General features: G+C 46.2%; 2 protein-coding genes across 5 annotated transcripts in view; both read right to left on the reverse strand.

Annotated features, from left to right (window-relative positions):
- USP4 (ubiquitin specific peptidase 4) overlaps nt 1-11,718 on the reverse strand; it is a 49,124-nt gene extending 37,406 nt beyond the window's left edge. For 2 of the 4 annotated variants that reach the window (XR_012661057.1, XM_075096197.1), the window contains exons 1-6: nt 11,549-11,712; nt 11,304-11,431; nt 10,877-11,007; nt 7,100-7,226; nt 5,770-5,915; nt 5,515-5,576 (exon numbers count right to left, since the gene is read on the reverse strand). Coding sequence is in view for 3 of the 4 variants with exons in the window: in XM_075096197.1 (XP_074952298.1) it covers nt 5,515-5,576; nt 5,770-5,915; nt 7,100-7,226; nt 10,877-11,007; nt 11,304-11,431; nt 11,549-11,697 (743 nt within the window). In the remaining variant the exon portion in view is untranslated. Of the gene's footprint in view, nt 1-1,208; nt 2,043-5,514; nt 5,577-5,769; nt 5,916-7,099; nt 7,227-10,876; nt 11,008-11,303; nt 11,432-11,548 lie in introns of those variants that run through there. The other 2 variants (XM_075096199.1, XM_075096198.1) reach the window with 2 other exon arrangements.
- A 3,738-nt stretch (nt 11,719-15,456) lies between these two features.
- GPX1 (glutathione peroxidase 1) lies at nt 15,457-16,600 on the reverse strand. Its single transcript, XM_075096221.1, has 2 exons — nt 16,338-16,600; nt 15,457-16,199 (listed from the first exon to the last, which is right to left on the reverse strand). Exons 1-2 carry the CDS (start codon nt 16,572-16,574, stop codon nt 15,834-15,836), a joined length of 603 nt encoding a protein of 200 aa, XP_074952322.1. The 5' UTR covers nt 16,575-16,600; the 3' UTR covers nt 15,457-15,833.
- Between the last annotated feature and the right edge of the window lie 2,607 nt (nt 16,601-19,207).

The following is a 19,207-nucleotide window of genomic DNA, read 5'->3' on the forward strand; positions in this document are numbered from 1 at the left end:
CATTCCTTCTGGCAGTGGTTCTCAGACAAGTGGAGACCGTAGCTACGACCTCTCCGGGGTGGGGCAATGACCACTAGCCAAGTTACTTGTTAGAGCTTATAGAGCCAGGAAGGGGACTGTGCCCTGCCTGCATGCCCTGCCTACGTGAACTGCCGCGCAAACTGACCCTGGGGAAATACTTCCCCAGTAACTGGCTGGGGAAATACGCAGAAGGCTGCCAAACATGTGGTAAAGGGGCTTCCCCTGTGTCCTAATTTTGGATGGGATAGAGTTAATTTTCTTTACTGTAGCTGGTATAGTGCTGTGTTTTAGATTTGGTATGAGAATAGTGCTGTTGGCACATTGATGTCTTAGTCACAGAATCACAGGTCGGAAGGGACCTCATCATCTAGTCCAACCTTTCAGGGAAGAGCAGAGTCTAAACAAGATGGCCCAACACCCTGTCCAGACGACTCTTGAAGGTGTCCAATGTGGCCAAGTCAACCACTTCCCTGGGGAGATTATTCCAATGGTTGACTGTCCTCAGTGTGAAAAATTTCCCTCTGGTGTCCAATCGGAATCTCCCCAAGAGCAATTTGTGTCCATTCCCCCTTGTCCTCTGCATGTGATTCCTTGTAAAAAGGGAGTCTCCATCTTCTTTTTAATTACCCCTTAAGTACTGGTACACAATGATGAGATCCCCTCTGAGCCTCCTTTTCTCAAGGCTGAACAAACCCAGTTCTCCCAGCCTATCATCATATGGCAGGCTTCCAAATCCTTTGATCATCTTGGTGGCCCTTCTCTGGACCCCTTCCAGCCTGTCCACATCCTTTTTGTACAGCAGGGACCAGAACTGTACACAGTACTCGTCATTAAGTAGCAGCTAAGTGTCCCTAACTAGTGCCTATACTAGTCAAAGACTTTCAGCTTCCCATGCTCTGCACAAGAAGCCAGGAGGGGAGAGGGCAAAGCCAAAGCAGCTGATCCAAACTGACCAAAGGGATAGCCCATACCACATGACATCATGCTCAGCATACAAAGCTGGAGGAAGAACAAAAGGGGGGACATTTGGAATGATGGTGTTTGTCTTCCCAAGTACCCGTTAGACACGATGGAGCCCTGCTTTCCTGGGGATGGCTGAATACCTGCCGGCCCATGAGAAGGAGTAAATTAATTCCTTGTGTTGCTTTGCTTGCACACAGCTTTTGTTTTTCATTTTTATTATATTACTATTGTTATTATTACAACTACTGTTACTGTTTTGCTTTACCTATTAAACTGTCTTTACCTCAACCCACGAGTTTTCTCACTTTTACCCTTCTGATTCTCTCCCCCATCCCACCAGGGGGGAGTGAGCGAGCTGCTGTGTGGTACTTAGTTGTGCTGGCTGCGGCTAAACCACAACACCCTGGAGGGACCTAGTGTGTCTGACAAGCAGCAAATGGTGGGAAAAAATCCTTATGACAGGGAACCCACCCACAGTCACCTTGCACACATGTATTCTGCGAGTAGTCAGTGACACAAACTCCCAGCTTTCCAAGGCCTCTTCTGGTACACAGGCATCAATGCAGATGCTCACCATTCCTCTACTGACATCAGAACGCTCGAAATCTCATTTGGTTTATGCCCTCAAAACTCACTACAGAAAAACTCTCTCGTAAGCTTTCGCATAAGGTGATGCGGCCCAAAGAAAGATCTCCAAGTATAAAGCTACCCATGGTCTTGGCTAAACAGTATTTTCTCCAGCTGAGAAACCGAGTATTGGAGCAAAATGTTTGCCTAAGATAGGACTAAAACTTGGAATTACTCAACTCTCTTCCAAACCACACCTCAGCACAGAGCATTTGGACTTCCTGCTTACACTACATGCAGCCAGAAGGACTCCTGATTCTTCAGAACTTCAAAATGTACGTTTATTTAGAAAGCATAACAGCCTATCAACGTTACATACTTGCTTAGCCTCACAAAAGAGCAGAACAGGTTTTCAGGGTGCCATGCTGTTAATGCAGCTTCCAACTCGCTTCTGGTATTGGCTTTGGCTTCTAAACAGCATGAGTTGTGTCCTACAGGCAAGAACTTCCTTTACTACAGAATTACTTTCTGTAATATTAACACAGTGTAACTTATACTGAACACTTCATCAGTGCATAGGATAAGACACTCATATACTCTTCTGGGTTGAGAACTTTGCACCATCTCTCCAGCTACTCCTCCTCTCTTCTCCTTCCACCCTCACCAGTTCTGTCTGGTTCATTTGCTCACCATCATCAACAGATTTTATATCTATAAACAGTCCCATGAGTTTATACTATACTGGCTAGTCTGGAGTCTTAAACAAATAATATTAATGTAATGCAATGTGTATACGTGCACACACACCCATGGAAAGACAAACCATGTCCCAGTCCAGTAACAAGATTTGAACCCTACAGTCCAGGTTAGTGAGTCTCCCACCAGCTCAAAGAAACAGTTAAAATGCTGGCAACGTTTCATTGCAGTACAGACATCTAATGTTTCCAGAACAAAAGAAAACAAATTTTAAAAGATCAACTCAGAACACACTCTAAGTCACAGAATACGCTTTCCCTTGAGGTTTGTCTGCTGAGATACCTGGCATCTCAAATGAGAGAACATGGTCTAAAAAAGCAGCTAATTTTTTAATTAACAAAGCTTTTTATAGAATTTATTTATTGAATTCCTGCTCTCCACGGGGGGTGGGGGGGAAATCCTTTGCTGCTCCAAGATTAACTTACATAAAAGACTCAACTTCATGTTTGTAAGAAATCTTTGCGCTGTGCTTTGCTAGATTTCAACTTCATAGGGAAGTGTAATCTAGACTGTATTCAAGAGTAAATGAAATATGAAACTACTCTTCAGAAAAGAATGCCTTGAAAAAGTAAGGATTCTCAATAAAACATGAAAAATAGCTGGAGAATATTCAGACATCAAATTAATTTAGAGTATTAAGTATTTATGCATTTATATGAAGATATGCTAAAAAAGGGAAGAAAGCCAAGTAAACTTCAGAACTGATTATGAGTGATGTGGAAGAAAAGCACAGAGCAATTATAAATGCATTAATATGGAATAACAACAACGAATCAAGTAAGAGAAGTTGAATTTACCTTACTGAGGATATATTAGGTAACCAAAAGAAAACACACACTTTGATACTACTTTTTAAAATATAAATCACTTAAAAATAGGTTAAAAACCTTTGTGAAATAACCCTTGAAAGAGCAGCAGAAAAAACTTAACATATACAAATGATCCACTCTAGATGCCACCAGCCCATTCACATTTGACAGGGAATGATGACATGCAACAGAAGGACCAAAAAGTAGACAAAAAGTCCCATCGGACCATCAGCGACTCAGCCATCTTGGGAAGAGTCTGAAATGTGGGCTACCAGAAGACAGCAGTATACCACAGCAGATACATTGCTAATTATGCCTTCTGCTTACAGGGAGGGAACTTTTTACTCCTACATGCATCTGCTACTGCCCACAAAGAGACAGGTTACTGGACAGACCTGGTCCAGATCCAGTACAGCCTTCCGCATATTTTCAACAGTACAACTCGTATGCAGTTTTGGGTTTATCAAGGCAACTGCTGTATATTATTAGCAGCTTAAAGACAAAAAGGCATAGAAAAAAAATCACTGAATGTAACAGGAAAACACTGCTCATCATCATCTTTTGTTATCATCTGTGAAAGAAAACTTTTTCCTCCTTCCATTTCAAACACAGAGAGAAGTTCAAAGTCCAATCTTTCTACCCAACCTGTCTTACACAACAGAGCCACCTTTGGTGTAGGAAGGCATAATGTTAGTCCAGCAGGGCTCATTATAACCCAAAGGTGTTAAAGTATACTCTGCTTTCCTGAGTGGCAGGCCTTTGCCCTGGCCACTTAAAAAGGTCCCCATCATTCGATCAGCAGTTTGTGTGCTGATCAGCAGACACCAATGTCACTCCTGAAGAGGAGAGGCAGTCCAGCTGCTTCTTTCCCTCCCTGTCTTCCCAAACCGTGTTTTTGAAGAAACCGTTATTATGCATTTAACCTACAGGACTAAGTAACGGCACAAGAGCCAGAGAGCAGAACTTGCTGAACCAATGCACCCAACTGTATAAGGAAGACATTATGTGGGATATACATGCTTAGTTTCTTAGCTAACAGAGATAAGGGCAACGAAATAGGCAAGACAAAGTACAAAGGAACAGATAATCCTACATGTATGACTTAATACAATCCTTTCAGCCACCATTATCAACATCAAGTCAAACAATTTCACAAGTTTTACATTATAATAAGCAAATATTTCTATGTCATTAGAAAATACTAATCTGCACACTGATAACCATTTTCACTGAATTATCACTAGAGGTTAACTAGAAGTCTCTACATACCAGACTAGCTGCTGAAAAAAGAAAAGACTGAGGCCTAGGAATGCTACAGGGTGGCTTTTTAGCTTTGCTTCACATGGAAACAAAAAGTTATGATCTGGTCTTGCACAGCTGCCTCTCTTAACACTAACTGACAACCAGTACTCAATTACGTACATGGTATGAATGTTTTGATGCCTTTCACATGGTACTCTTTCAGGAAGTTAATTGTAATCCTGTGGACATTCTCCTGATCCGTTTACCCAGTATTGAATCTCAGAAGTAGGGAATTGTTTTAAAACAGGTTTCACTGACCTATTCGATCCATTCTTCAAGTTTAACACTAGTAATACCTTGATCTCAAATGAGATCACTTGGCAGCAAGTTCTGTAAGTTAACCATATTAACAAAAAACATTGTCTTTAACAGTATCAAGTCTGATGGCCGACTCACAGCCAAGCAAGTAGGCCAGACTAGTGAAATCAGAGAATTTTGCTTTCTGTAGTATGAATTCATATAAGCAGTTCCTTATCATTGCAAGCAACTTCCATTCTACACCATTCACTCTACACATACAATATTTCATCAAGTCCCCCTCTTACTCATATCTACTCTAAATTAGATAGTAGCAAGAGACTATCTGTGTCAATATTTACAGGCTTCTATAAGCACCTTTGGCAGCAGGGGGGTTGTTCAGCTATTTCTATACTCTTTTTAAGGGGGAACCACCAGAACTCTGAGCATTCATGACTGCCAGCTTTGGAAATATACTCCAAGATCATTTTTGTTCTGCTGTGGTAGAAGACAGATTCACACACACTGTACAGTCTGCAGAGGTAGCTTTTTAAATAGAGTAGCTCAACGTAAATAGCACTTTCTTCTCCTAAGCACTACAGAAACCTAAGCTTTTTAATCCTTATGCAGCCTATTTGAAATGGGCCTCAAAACAGAAGACTGTTGCTAAGAAAAGAAGCCATCAGCAAAACCACTGAAGAATATTTATATTCAAGATTTCCTTTCCTTCAAAATACCTAAAACAAAGAAATCCCCAATAGCCAGTGATAACTACACTTCCACAGAGAACATGTGGTCACTAAAGCCTAGCAAGCAAGCTGGTTAAAACAGAAGAAACCCTTAGAACATGCTTGCTTACTTTGGCACGAAATGCTGTCCAGGCCATGAGCCATCTTCATTTTTCACTTCTATTAGGACAACCTGAAAGAGAGTTCAGGTAATAAAGAAAGGTAACTGCAAGTCTGCTACACATTTTGCAAAATCATTAACAAATCACATTTTCAATGTTTGCTCAAAGTACACTGAAGCAAGTGAAAAAAAATTATATATCAGAGAAATCAGTACATGAGAATCTAGAAGAAAAAAACAACAAAAAACAACTTATGCCCCTTACCTGACCCTGGTAGAGCCCTACATCTTGCACGGTGGTATCGAGCTCGCTGAGCTGCTCATAAGCGTTACTCATATACCTGTTCCATAACCTAGTTTCTTTCTCAGCTGGGATATTAAATAGTTTTCTCATTTCCTTCTCGACGGTAGCTGTTCAGGAGGAAAAAACCACCAAAATTCCTAAAACAAGTGCTTTTGAAAAAAAAAAAAACCACCCAAAACTGACAGATCAGGCATTCAGCAAGGAGGTACACCATTGATCCTTCAATACCCTTTAAGTAGAAAATGTATCATGGAATTTATAATTACTCATATAGCTTGTCTAATATTTAGTCTGAAAGCATGAAAAACTTCTGTTTCCAGTCATGTACTTGTCTGTCAAGCCCTCAAACCAATAACGTTCAGAACACACTGAGAAGTTTCTGCCCAAAGGCCAATTTCTGTGAAACAACCATCATTTGAAAACACAGGTTCAAAAAGGAAGTGTGTTCAGTTGCTGTTGTCAGGCCATACATTAGCAAACTGGAAAAAAACCCCACATCTTTATGGACACATACGACAGCTGACATTCAGCATTTTTACATGGGAAAACATAGTGATGATACAGAGAGAGAGAAAGATAAATGGGCCAGATTTCAGGAAGAACAGAAGTGTAGGAAGAGCCATTAAGAAGATGTCTAAAATATTCACATACTAGGAAGGAGGAATTGTAAGAGAACCAGAGAGAACTGCTTTACTTGAGTGACCTGGATGTTTCTTGAGGACATGAGTTAGTAAGTAACGTGGTCATGAAAGCTCTTAACCACAATGCCCTGTGTTGCACACAGAATCACTGTGGCTGGAAGAAACTCAGGAGGTTCCTAGTCAAACCACTCAAAACTGGGTCAACACTGAATTCAGATGAGGCTGCTTGGGGCTTACTCTGTCAGGTGTTCAAAACTTGCAAGGAAGGAGATTCCCCTGCCCCTCTGGGCCCTGTTCAAATGCCTAACTGTCCTAACAGGGAAAACGTTTTCATTATGTTCAGCTGGAAACTGTCCTGTTTCAATTTATGACTATTGTCTGTTGTTTTTTTGCTTTGTGACTCAGCAAACAGCCTGACTGCACATTCTCAGTTACCTCCTCACTGGTGCTAGGAGGTACCCCCAAAGCCCTCTCTTCTCCAGGCTAAACACAGCTCCCTCAGCCTTCTCACACATCACACGCTCCAACCCCGACTGTCCTGTTGATATCCCCTAGATTTGCTCCAGTTTATCAACATTCTTGTTCTGGAGGGCAGAAAATATCTCTTGAGGTAGCACCAGAGCAATTTCATGTGTCAGAGAACTACTTACCAACAGTATCTGCTCTGCTAAAGTGGCAGCTAATTACATGGTCAGGATTGCTGCTTTCACACAGCTTCAGCTCAAGAAGATAAACTTCAACCTTACAGTACTTCACGAACAGACCATATTCCACTACCTGCAAACAGAAGGCAGATGTGATAAAATAGCACAAAGTTACTCTCTAAGGTACACTTGCCTAAATATTTTAAGTCTTTAGGAGACTTGACTTGCAAGTCATCAACTGAACACTAACTTGCTCTCAAGTCCCGATTCAGTCACAACATTTGTCACCTTGTTTTGGGGTTTTTGTTTTGGTTTTAAACACAGGAAATCCTAGTGCTTTCCTTCCACAGTGCAAAGGTCCAAAGTTCCAAAGTTCCATCATCACAGATGAACTGATATTGCAGCTAATTAACCACAAAAAAATATTTGATCACACAGAGCATTCTAGAAAAAAATTATCTTTTGCTTCTAGTCTTTGGCTAAGGTTTACATAAAAAAAACCAACAACAAGCACACACACCCCAAACAAGCCAGGAACACTGGAGCAAAATCCTTTCTATTGGAAGAAAATAGGACAAAGCATTAATTTTATAAATTAATATTTTTGATAAATTATACATTAATTATTTTATGCATGGTAAACAGAATCTGCCTCATTACTCTCCTTGCAAAAACAAATATGTCAGAATTCCTTTTGATGACATTGCTTTATTTCAGAGTCATTTGCCAATCAAGTTTGCATTTGAGAGAATACTCCAGTAGGTACATCTACCCATCCCACTAACTCTGAGCAGATTTTTAGAAAGGTATTCTGTAAGACTAGACACCACTTTTCACCTACAGATGATAACACACATTAGGCCAGAATGAAAAAGCACATTTCAGAGGCCAGTTATGAGACAACTGTGATTTAACGGGGGTGGGGTGGTGGTGTTTCAGGGCAACACACCAAACACCCCACTCTACAGTTATTTGCAGCTATAAAGCCTATGAAATTGGTATCGTATTTATCATATTTCACTGAACCACCAGGTATAATTCTTAAGAGTAACAGTGTTGTAAGAGGCATTTGGACAACGCTCTTAATTTGCTTTAACTTTTGATCAACCTGACCTGAAGTGGTCAGTCAGTTGGACTAGCTGATTGTTGTAGTTCCCTTACAATTAAAATATTCTATTATATTTGTGTGACACCAGACTTGCTATAATCTACATCTGTATCATTTTACACAAAAAACTTTACCCAGCTTTGGAAAGAAACAACGAATTAAGACAAAGACTTATTGTGAGAATTTGGCTAAATTATGCTTTCCTCTTGTGAGTTTTCATATGGTTGTATTAGGTATGCAAGGTGCTTTAAAGGTAAATAAATACATTTGGAAAGATCTTCAGTATTTTGCTGTTACAACAGAAAGAGAAAGTAAAACTCCCTGTTTAAACAGCTTCTTGACAGGCAAATTAGACTTCCTGAGTTTTTTTTTTTAAAGAATGCAGAGGAACCAGTTCACAAGTTCTCCATCTCTTTTTTCAGAAGGAATTTCACTGAACGGGACTGCCTGTTCCCTGGGATTCTAGTCAGAAACAAGTTAAATAAGAACCATATTCAGAAATGGAAGAACTCTTTCCAAGAAGTTTCTGACCAGATCACCATGTCTGTTAGGACGGATGAATGGCAAGAAGAGTCTCTAATCGCCTGCAGATATCTTTTAAACAGTGTCTGATCAGGTAGCTTGCTCTCTGCCAAAGTAGAACTCAGGTCATCCCATTGGACAGCAGTACGAGCAAAACACACATTCAACGACTGATGAAGTACACTGTTCTATGCTTTGCACATTAATATATTTTGCAGTGGGACTCTACAGAAGACTGCCCAAAAATACAGTTTGATATTGTCAAAAGAAACCTGATCCATAAATAAGTCTAACCTAACCCTCCTGTACTTGTCTCTGATCATCAGGCACATAGGGATAGAAGTACCAGCTTGTAAAATTACAGAGGCCTGAAAACTACTTGCCAAATCTTACATTTATGGATATTTTTATGTACAAATTACAGTTGATCCAGCTTTAGGAGAAGGATTAAAGCATTCAAGGACCACAAGTTTAAGTGCTTTACTTCCAGTGCTATCTAGAGAATACTGTAACCAGATGCTGCCCACATTCTGCTCAGGTGCAGTGCTGCAGCTTGCATGTCCCACTCACATTTCACTTTATATTTTTCATATGAGGCTGTAACGTCCCACAAACCTACTATTCTGCTATATTTCAACATTTTTTGAGTGTAGAAATCCACTTCAGTTACCAGGTTAACATTAAACAGAGACTGAAACTCTCATAGCAATTCAAAACTTTAAAAATGTACTTATAACTGAATCACAGTAACTCAGCATCTTCTGCCCATAAAACAGCAGTAGCTCTGAGCTCTAGCCCTCACTAAGTACAGTGTTCAACAGTGGCATCCAATAACCCATGAAAAGGCGGCTCATACAGTTAAGCCTCTCACCCAAGTGCTTCCCCAAGAGCTTCCATGCTTCTTGTCCAACTTCCAAATTTTTCCGAAAAGGCAGCATCAAATAACATGCCCAGCTTTGTGAAACCAGTTAGCCAGTTCATGAACAAATGCTTCCTCACTCAGAGGGGCACTGATCAGTAATAGTTCTAGTTTTTCTTCTCCATATCAATCTTCTATTTGTCAATAAATCATGGGTTTAACTAAAACCACATCTCCATTATATACTGTAACTCTTTTCCACTTCCCCCACTTCTGATTTGCACAGCAGTTCTGTCTAGTCAGCAGAGTGAAGCTGGGAACATTTACACTTTCTGAATGTGTCAGAATTTCTCGTTACATGTAATTTCTAGCCCACGATGGATGACAATGTTCCAGCACCACTGATCAGCATGAGTGGGCCTGCAAGAGAGGGATCTTACTTCCTTTTACCATTCCAGTGCCACACTTTCCTGGGTCCTGCATACCTTGAAGCAACCATTACTGTAACATAATGCTACTTAAACAATATTAATTCTGTGCACTATGTCTATGCTACTCACTTGGTGTAGTAATTAGTCTTTATGAACCCCATAGACTGGCACTGCTCAATTTAGTCAGTGCATAAACCTAAGACAAAAATAAAAACAAAAACCCTTTTGCTCATAAACAAATGTCTGATAGATTTCCAAGACAGCAACTTGGGAATTTCAGCTTCCAGAACAGATTACATACTCTGAATGCATTCATGACTGCATTTGCCCAACAAAAATAAGACTTACAGAAGAAAAACCATTAATAGTTCTCTTCTCACGACTTCAGAATCACAGAATTTTGTAAGAGAAAACAAGACCCACCTTAAGCTCCAAAGGAAGCCCCTAAGCTATCGCTACTAAGATGACAATTTATTCTAATGCCTCATTCTGTCCCTGAAGATTGATAAGCTTGACTAACAACTTGCATTTTTTTTTGACAAAGCACAAACTATTCCATGCAACATAAAAGCACTGCACCGGTCCAAACAATCATAATGTAAAAAGTTAACCAGAACAAGGTCCATGGTTCTCACCCCATTTAACCCATCAACTGAGAATCAGTGAAAATTCAGGCATTTTAACTGTAACATTGGAAGGTCATTCTTTCACACAACAAGGCAAAAAGACCTCATGTTATTATCTCCATAGAGCTGCTGAGGATTCTTTTTTAACTCACGTCTAGCAAAATAAAGACCATCTAAGTTTGGCAGAGGTCAGATAACAGAAGCTGGCTGAAGAGAACTTGGTTCACCCATACTTACTTTTCTCTCAATAAGCTGCCGTCCATCTATGCAGCCATACCATGCTACTAGTTTTTTCCAGGCTTCGGTGGGAACCAATACATAATCTAGCTCATCAATGAGGTATTCTTTTAAACTCTGAGTTTCTGGATCTAAAAGGGAGACAGATGTAAGAAAGCACGGCATCAAACAGAACCCTTTCTTGTCAAGAACCACACACATACTACCACGACCCTAAGAAATACCAACGCTCCCACGGGTGGGGAGACCCCATGCCAGCCTCCTCGCTTACAGGGTCAGGACGGCTTCTTGCATCCTCCCGGAACATAGGGCTTCAAAAGCAAACGCCGCACGACGAGACGACGGCACAGGGCGGTTACTCACCAGAGCGCGGGCTGCGGCCCGACCACCGGGCCCCCGCCCCCCAGCGCGGCCGGCCAGCACTCACCGCTGAAGAGACTCGAGTTGTTGATGGGCCCGGGGAAGAGGCCGGGATCACCCTCGCCGAGCATGTCCCAGCTGTCGAAGCCCACGTACTTCTTCCACTGCCTGAACCAGCGCATGCCCACCAGGTACCTGCAAGGCGGGGCCCCCTCAGCGGCGGCGCGGCGCGGCCCGGCCCGCTACCACAGGCCCCGCCGCCCGGAAGGGAAAGGGAAGGGGAGGGAGGAGAGGGCCGGCCGCCGCGCTCACCAGGACTCCCCGGGCCTCAGGGCCGTGTCCAGCAGCAGCTTCAGCTCGGTCCGCTGCACCGCCGTGTCCGGCCGCATCCCGTCGCCGCCGGCCGCCGCCATGTCGGTGAGCGAGCCCCGCCGCCGTCGGACGTCTACTCCCGTACGCATGCGCGCTGGGTGGGCCTCCTGGGCCAGCCCCGCCCAGCCCGCGCGCCCGCTGACGGGTGGGCGGGACCGTGGGCGGGGTCGGGCCGGGCGCCATGGCGGGCGTAGTTATCTTGAGGTCGCGTTCCCTGGTGATGGGGGTGTGAGGGAGTGCGGGAATGCGCGGCTGGGGGGGAGGCGGAGGCGGGTCTCGTCCCCGAGGTAGCTTCACCGCCGCGAGGGTCCCCCTGGGTAGCTGCTCCCAAAGTGGAAATGCTCGGTGTGGGCTGCATGGTTTGGGTGTTACATTCTCCATTTCCTGCCATAACTGACACCATGGAGCCCTTTGGTCGGGGCAATGGCTGGGGACGAGACTCCTCATCACTACAGAAATAAAAGGGCCTGAGTAATTAGCTGGGGAGTGCTCAGGAGTCTGAAAGTGTCTCTGGAAAAAACCTTTCAAGAAGTGACCTGGGCATTTATCTCCCAAGTAGCACATCCTGTGCTGTTGAGGGAGCCTGTGCTTGAGAAGTGGGAAAATTGGGAAAGATTCAGAGACTTAAAACCCTGCATTAGACTGGTACACCAAAGAAATCCATTTATCTCACGCTTCTGGTCGCCAGTGTCCAGGGCATGGTGGGCAAGGGGACTCTACCTCTTGCCCACCAAGCCTGGGAATGCAGCAGCATTCCTGGGTAAATGCATGTTATTTTTTTTGAAAGCAGAGCAAGTCCATCCAGTTATTGCTGAAAAAGATTATCATTTTCTCCTTCCAGCAAGTGTTGCGTCCTGTTATGTAGTCCTGTTTTTCTCAAAGGGCAGGGCCCCTTTGGGCTTCAAGAAGCTAATATACCCTGTTATGGCAAGACTGGGTGTGTTTTTAAAATGAGTCAGCTATTCTGAGATAATGCTTATGTGGCTGACCTCACTCTGCTAATGAATTACCTACTCCGGATAGAAAGTGCAGTAAACAATTAAAACAGTCTCATTCAAAGCTTTCTGATTCAGCACTAGGAAATGACATTATTACAGTTCTGCCATAGAGAGGGGTGTCTGTGTTCTCCTGTCTCTTCAAGTGCTTTCCTTTCAGCCATTCGGCTTCCTGCCCTTGTCTCCGGCTGAACCTGATGGCTGCTTATTACAAGAGTGGCACCGACAGGAGCAAAGCCTTTTCAAGCGCCCCCCGGTTGGAGGCAAGTGTTTCCTACCTGTGTTACAATGGCAATGATCAAAACTGGTGACTGAAAGCTATCTTCAAAGTTAGCAGGTACAACAAAGCTCAGCAGGAGGAGAAAGGGATTTTAAATAGCTGAAAGAACATTTAACAGGCTGAGTAAGAAAGGTCTTGGGCTCCTCTTGATGGTGTTTCTCTTGAGTAGTCACTTACAAATGCCACATCTCATCAGCCATGATTTCAGGAGATGTGCTAGGGTTTGGTGGGCAGAACACCAGGGAACCCAGGAGAGGGAGATAGGGGCAGGAAGGATAACTTTCCTTGCAGCTAGTTAACACTCCTGACAGCTTCAAATATCTGAACTTGTTTAAAGATATAAGAAATTGATGGCAACTATAAGCAGCTAAGGGAGGGAGGCAAACATTCTCTAGAAAGCAGGGGATAAATGGGAGTCTGATACATAGAAGAAAGGACAAGCAGGGTGGATGCTAACAGAGGGATTAGATGTTTGGAATAAAACTAGAAGTAGAAAAAAGTAGAGTGTAGGTGTGTAGATGTGACAGACATGAGAAGCATCTAACTGTGCTAAAGTAGTAGTATTTATTTTAAGGTTTCCTATTGAGTCAGTCTGTTTCTCTCTGGAATTACAGAAATAGAACTGGGCTACTTTATAACCCCTGAGGAATCACCTGTGATTCTGAGGTCTACCTTCAGCATAGAGCTGCTACCAGTAGTGCAACGTCTTCTTCCCCTCCAGTCACACCACCAAATAACATTTAGGTGCAAGAGCCTGTGTGGGAGCTGTGCTCTTTTGCGGGTGTTCCAAGGTTTCCAGCCTGCAGGCTGCCCTTGCCACCGCAGCCTGTTTTACCCCAGGAGTCACCTACTCTGGAGAATGCTGAAACGAGACAGTGAATAACAAGGCTGGCAGGCTTTTATCTATGCTGCAGAGTTCCTGCTGGTGTGCTTACACTGGGATCATTCGTTTTCCTGCTGGCATGGCTAATTTTCATCCTGGAATCGTGTCACTGTACTTCTGCTGGCGTGGCTCTATCTGTTCTGGAGCTGCTGTTTTGTTTTTCTGTTAGCACAGCCCCAGCAGCCGGAAGGTAAATAAATCCCTTGGCCATTAGCACTGAATAAGCACGGTGTAACATGCCTTTCTGACAGACAGGCTCAGCGAGAGACCCTTTTTGGCAGGGCTGCCGCTGGAACAGCAGCAGGTGTTGAGGTCTGCTCCCCCATAGCTGTGGGGCTCAGCAGGGGCCACAGGCTGATAAGGAACAGGCAAAGCAAAGGAGGTCCTACTCAAATGGCTCAATTGTGGTGGGTCAGGATTGAGGAAGGGCCACAGCTCGTATTGAGAAAGACATTTGAATGCAACGAGTTCCTGCTGCCTGTGATCCCCTGTACTCTCCACATATTTCAACATCCTGCCTTAATGAGGGAAGTAGATGTAACTGAAAAAAAAATTCCCCAGATCAAGCAGCTTCTCATCCAAAGCTGAAATAGCTACTGAAAACATCCTGTTTTTCCCACAAAGCTGTGTTGGAAGTTAAGAATTAGCCCAGTGAGGATTGTGCAAGCTGAGTTCAAAGCTTGATGACTCAGGGGTAGCAGCAAGCAGGGTGGAGCCGGCTGCAGGTTTTGCCCCAGCGTCTCAAGAGTCAGCCCAGAAGGGTCCTTGAGTAACAAAGCAATCAGCTAGTTGGTGAGGTGAGAAGCTACCAACAGGAAGAAAAACCCAAACCCCTCAAATCCGTGGTTAGCAGGAGTCAAAAAAGTGTTAGGGTAGGAGTAAAAAGAAGACAATATTGCATGAACCCTGGCACACCCACACTTTGTCATATGTGATTCCTGTGCCCAAAGGGTGACAAGGACACTGAGGCGAGGCACAGTTTCTGTGGGAGAAGCAGTTGAATAAGCTGGTACTCTGCACTGGGAACATGGCAGAACTGGGTCTTTGTGTGGTTACCTGCCTTGCAAGGCATTGGGGATGCATGAAGGTGAGAAGGGCTTCACATAGGACTGAGCGAGTATTTAGAGATCCATGTTGGGCTACCACTGATGCAAAGTGGGACAGTGCCAGGAGACAGCTGAGCCAGTGAGAGGGCAGCAGCTCTGGGACAAGGGGAGTGACGGTGGGTGCTGCTCCTGTTCTAGGTCTCCCCTGGGCATATGCTGACAGAGGCCAGAAAACAAGACGAGCCTTAGCCCACAGACTTTTCTTCCCCAAGCCCTCTGCCAGCACAGCCGCAGCAGCGCAGGCTGCAGCATCGCTCATCTACCTGCCAGAACACTTATTAGCTTGTCACATCCTTTTGTTGTTAGCCAAGCTGAGAGTTTGTCAGCCAGTGTAAAATCACACCCTGGCTGTGTGCCACCATGTCTTTCCTCTGCAGGCGAGCCTCAAGTGAGGTCCAGTAAGCAGTTTGGCAAGGCATTTCTGATCTGTGCTGTCCTCCCGCTCTGCCCAGCTCGCTACACATGGGGTAGGACGCAGCACAGATTCACAGTTTGCAGAGCTGGCAAACGCTGTTTGCCCATCATACTGCCCTAGGTTTGCATTCAGATTTCAGCTTGGCTGCACCATCATGCTCAAGTGGTTTGAGTCAGCTGCTGCAAGCACCCACATGAACTGCTGAATGAGTAACATGCCTGCCATGTTTCACCCAGCTCACCCAGATTTATCAAGCCACAGCTTTAAAGAAAGCACATTTTTTTTTTTTTTTTATTCAGAGAATCACAGTAAGCTACTGAGGCTCACGGCTGCTTTCCCCAGCATAGTTTCCCAAACATTCACATGCAACTTTTGAACATCAAGTACACTTCAGGAATTTGGAAGATGCACCATCATAAGTAAAACCTGCATGAGACATTGGGATTTCTGCCAGAGCGGCAGCACCCTGCAAGAAAAACAAGCAGGAGCACAGCAAGCAGGGCAGGAAGTGAGGGGGCTGGGCAGTGAACACTGCGGCACTGTGCTTTATTCGAGAACATTCTTGGGAATCTTCTGCAGAAGCAATTCAATATCATCCTGGATCCTGATGGTTTCAAAATGCCGGCTGTAGCGTTTGAAGGGCACGCCGTCGGGGTCAATGAGGAACTTCTCAAAGTTCCAGGAGATGTCGTTGCGGCAGACGGGGGACCAGATGATGTACTGTGGGTTGGTCATGAGCGAGGAGGGGTCGTCGTGCGGGAAAGGCAGCGCCTCTTTCAGGAAGGTGAAAAGGGGGTGCGCGTTCTTCCCGTTCACCTCGCACTTCTCGAACATGATGAAATCGGGCTTGTACCCGTTGCCAGGACGAACGTGCTCCAGCGAAAGCAGGATCTCCTCGTTTGTGGCATTTTCCTGGCGAAAGAAAAACACGACCGCCCCGAGCAAAGCCCGTGAGAGCCCAGCCGGCACCGGCGGCTCGTCCCCGCTCCCCGCCCCGGGCCCCCTGACGCGGCTCGGCTGGGCTCGGCCCTGGCCCGCCGCCCGCCCTACCTGGTGCCCGAACTGATTGCAGGGGAAGCCAAGGACCCGCAGCCCCCGGGGGCCGTAGCGCCGCTGCAGCTCGTTGAGCTGCTGGAAGTCGCGGGTGGTTGTGCCTCAGAGCGACGCCACGTTGACCACCAGCAGCACCTTCCCCCGCAGCGAACCCAGCGACAGCGGCTCCGCCGCGCCCAGGGGCCGCGCCGACATCCCCGCCAGCCCCGCCGCTCCCGCCGCCGCCGCCGCCATGTCCAGCAATGCCGGGCGGGCCCCGCCGCCCCGCCCCTCCTCCCGCCGCTTTCACTTCTCCGCCGCTCCCTCACCTCTGCCCCCTGCTTCCCCAGGGGCGGCGGAGCCCTCCCGGCACCCCCATCCCTCCCGTGCGGGGCTCGGCGGGACGCGGAGCCTCCCCCGGGGGCAGGGAGGGGCTGTAGGGGCGGCGTGGGGCAACGGCACGGGCACTGCCGTGCTCAGCTGCCTCCCTGTCTTTTTACCGTCTTCACAGCAAAGCTTAGCGGTTTTCTCATCAGTTAAAAGCTTAGACTCGGGCGGTGTGTGCATCCACGGTTAAGACACGGGGAAGTGTCACCAACTCTCAGAAATCATGTGGAAAATCAGCAAAACACAAAGTGGTCCCTGGAGCTAAAACCTCTGTGATAACAAGGCCCCCTGAGAAGGGAGATGGCACCAGGGCTGTGGCACCAGGGGCTGCGGCTTCCTTCTAGGACACTGCTGCCAATGAGAGCAGCTTTTGCAGGAGAAATGCTGCCTCCAGTTTGTGCCCCAGGAGGAGAAACAAGAGGTACTGTGAACCCAAAATGCTGTGGTCCAGGAGGGGTCACAAACTCCCTTCTTTAGTCTCCTTTTATAATTTTTCCACCTCTTTGAGGTTGGCAAAGCCTCCAGTTACTTCAGTGGTTGCTTTTCCCCATCCCTGGCTTTTCCATTTCTTGTCTTACTGCTTTGGTCTCTTTTTAAGTAGTTTTAAATCATGCAGTAGTGACTGCTCTTTTTCTCATGGATTCAAGGCAGCCCTAAGTGAACTATGCTGCTTGCTGCCTGTACCCATGCCAGACAGCGTGGCCCAGCCGCTCCTCCACGGGTCTTTGTGCTAAAACATCCTCCTCCTCCAGAGCATGCTGTGAGGAGGCAGGTCCAGGGTCAGGCTTTGAGGTGATGTCCACAGGTGGCACCAACAGGGACGGTAGGGCAGCACACCTTGGCAGAGACCAAGAGCAAGGGCCTCAGCTTCAGCACAGCTCCCGCAGGGAAGCAGGGAGCCCCTGGTGAGGCTCCTGCCAGCGTTTGTGCCAAGTGAGCTCGGTTTGCAGCAACCCCAAGGTCAGACAGCTGCTTATCAGCCCTGGCCCCCAGCCAAGGCAGCAGGGGCCCCAGGACGCAGGGGGATGTGCTCAGGGCCCTCTCTACTGCAGTCTGTTCTCATTCATGTGTGGTATTGGGGACTCATCACAAATGCCAGCTGTCACTAGCCAGCCACCCTATAATGCTGCACCTCTGGTCCAGCTTCCCAGGTGGCCACAGGATCCAGGGCTTTTGCTTTGGCACCTGCCCCCCCAACAGGGAACTGGAATGGTTCCTGGCTGCGGTGAGTTTTGGGGACTTGCCTGATTATCTTGCCGTTTTTGCAGTGTGCTGTGGCACTGGTAGCAGGAGCCACAACAAATGTCCTGAGATCAGAGCAGCCGGGAAATGATTGACAGGATGAGGCATGTGACCCATGTTTGCTCTTGAGTAAATTGATGGTTACAGTCCATGCAGACTCCTCACGCACCTTTTGGGCACAGCGAGCCACAGTGCTTTGAAGAAGAGGTATTTCTCTTCAGGGGTGACCTCTAGAGCAGTGCCACAAAGGCATCTCCCTGCTGCTGCTTTAGATGCTTGCTCAGGCTGGCACCTTCAATCCTCTGGCTGGACCTGGGGATTTCATCTGAAGTTGGGAGTTTACTTCTGGGGCCCTGCCCTTTTCAGGCAAGAGCGGGTTAGGGCTTTCCCTTCCTTGATGAGCGAGTTTTAAGGAAACCGCGTGAGTTCAACTTCCTTGTTGGCTTGGAGCTGTGCCTTGTGCCTGGATGCGTTCTGCAGAGCCAGCTCAATTTGGATCCAGAGGAGTGCCAGGAGCTCCCAAGGGACAAGATGGGCTCAAGGGACACCTTTTCAGATGTGTGACAAGGGACGGTTATCCTATGAGGTCAGAAGATTGCTGTTTAACAGCAACAGTGGTCAGTAATCGCAAAGGTCTCAAAACACACCTTTTCGCCTGCTGCTTGTACCAGACTCCCTCCCCCGGCCAGGTGGCTGGCACTCTGCTCCTAGCTTTTCACCTGCCCCTTTCACAGCTCCTTGCCTGGCTGGATCACTCTCCATGAGTGCTGAGATCTCTTTTCTCAGGTCTGGTCTGGCTGTGTCCTCAGTTTCATCCAGAACACAGGTGTCCTCCAGAGGTGACAGATACAACTGGAACACAAAGCGCCCAAGCTGCAGGCCCTTGAAAGGAGGAAGGCTGAGAAGGACTGATAATTTCATAACTAAGTGCTCTTAAGTAGGCTTCCACTCTGACACCAGTGGTGCAACAAACAAGGAGAGGGAGCTGGAGCTTCTGGTCATAAATGGGAGACACTGACTTACCAATGTGTCTGAATTTGGAGAAAGGCAGGCCAGGCCTGGAAACCTAATGCCAGTGGGTGGACAAGCCAGAGGAGGTGGGGAGGTGGTGCTGTAGGTTAGTTAACAAGAGCTGAGATTAAAAGTGGGATAACAATAACTTCTGGGTGGAAGTGCATCAGTAGATAGACAACCCACAAGCTGGGTCTGAAGAACATAAGACCTTACTCAAAATCCCTGTGGTAGAAGAGCTGCTCTGT

The sequence above is a fragment of the Phalacrocorax aristotelis genome, chromosome 6 (genome assembly GCF_949628215.1).
Source record: "Phalacrocorax aristotelis chromosome 6, bGulAri2.1, whole genome shotgun sequence".
NCBI lineage: Eukaryota > Metazoa > Chordata > Aves > Suliformes > Phalacrocoracidae > Phalacrocorax > Phalacrocorax aristotelis.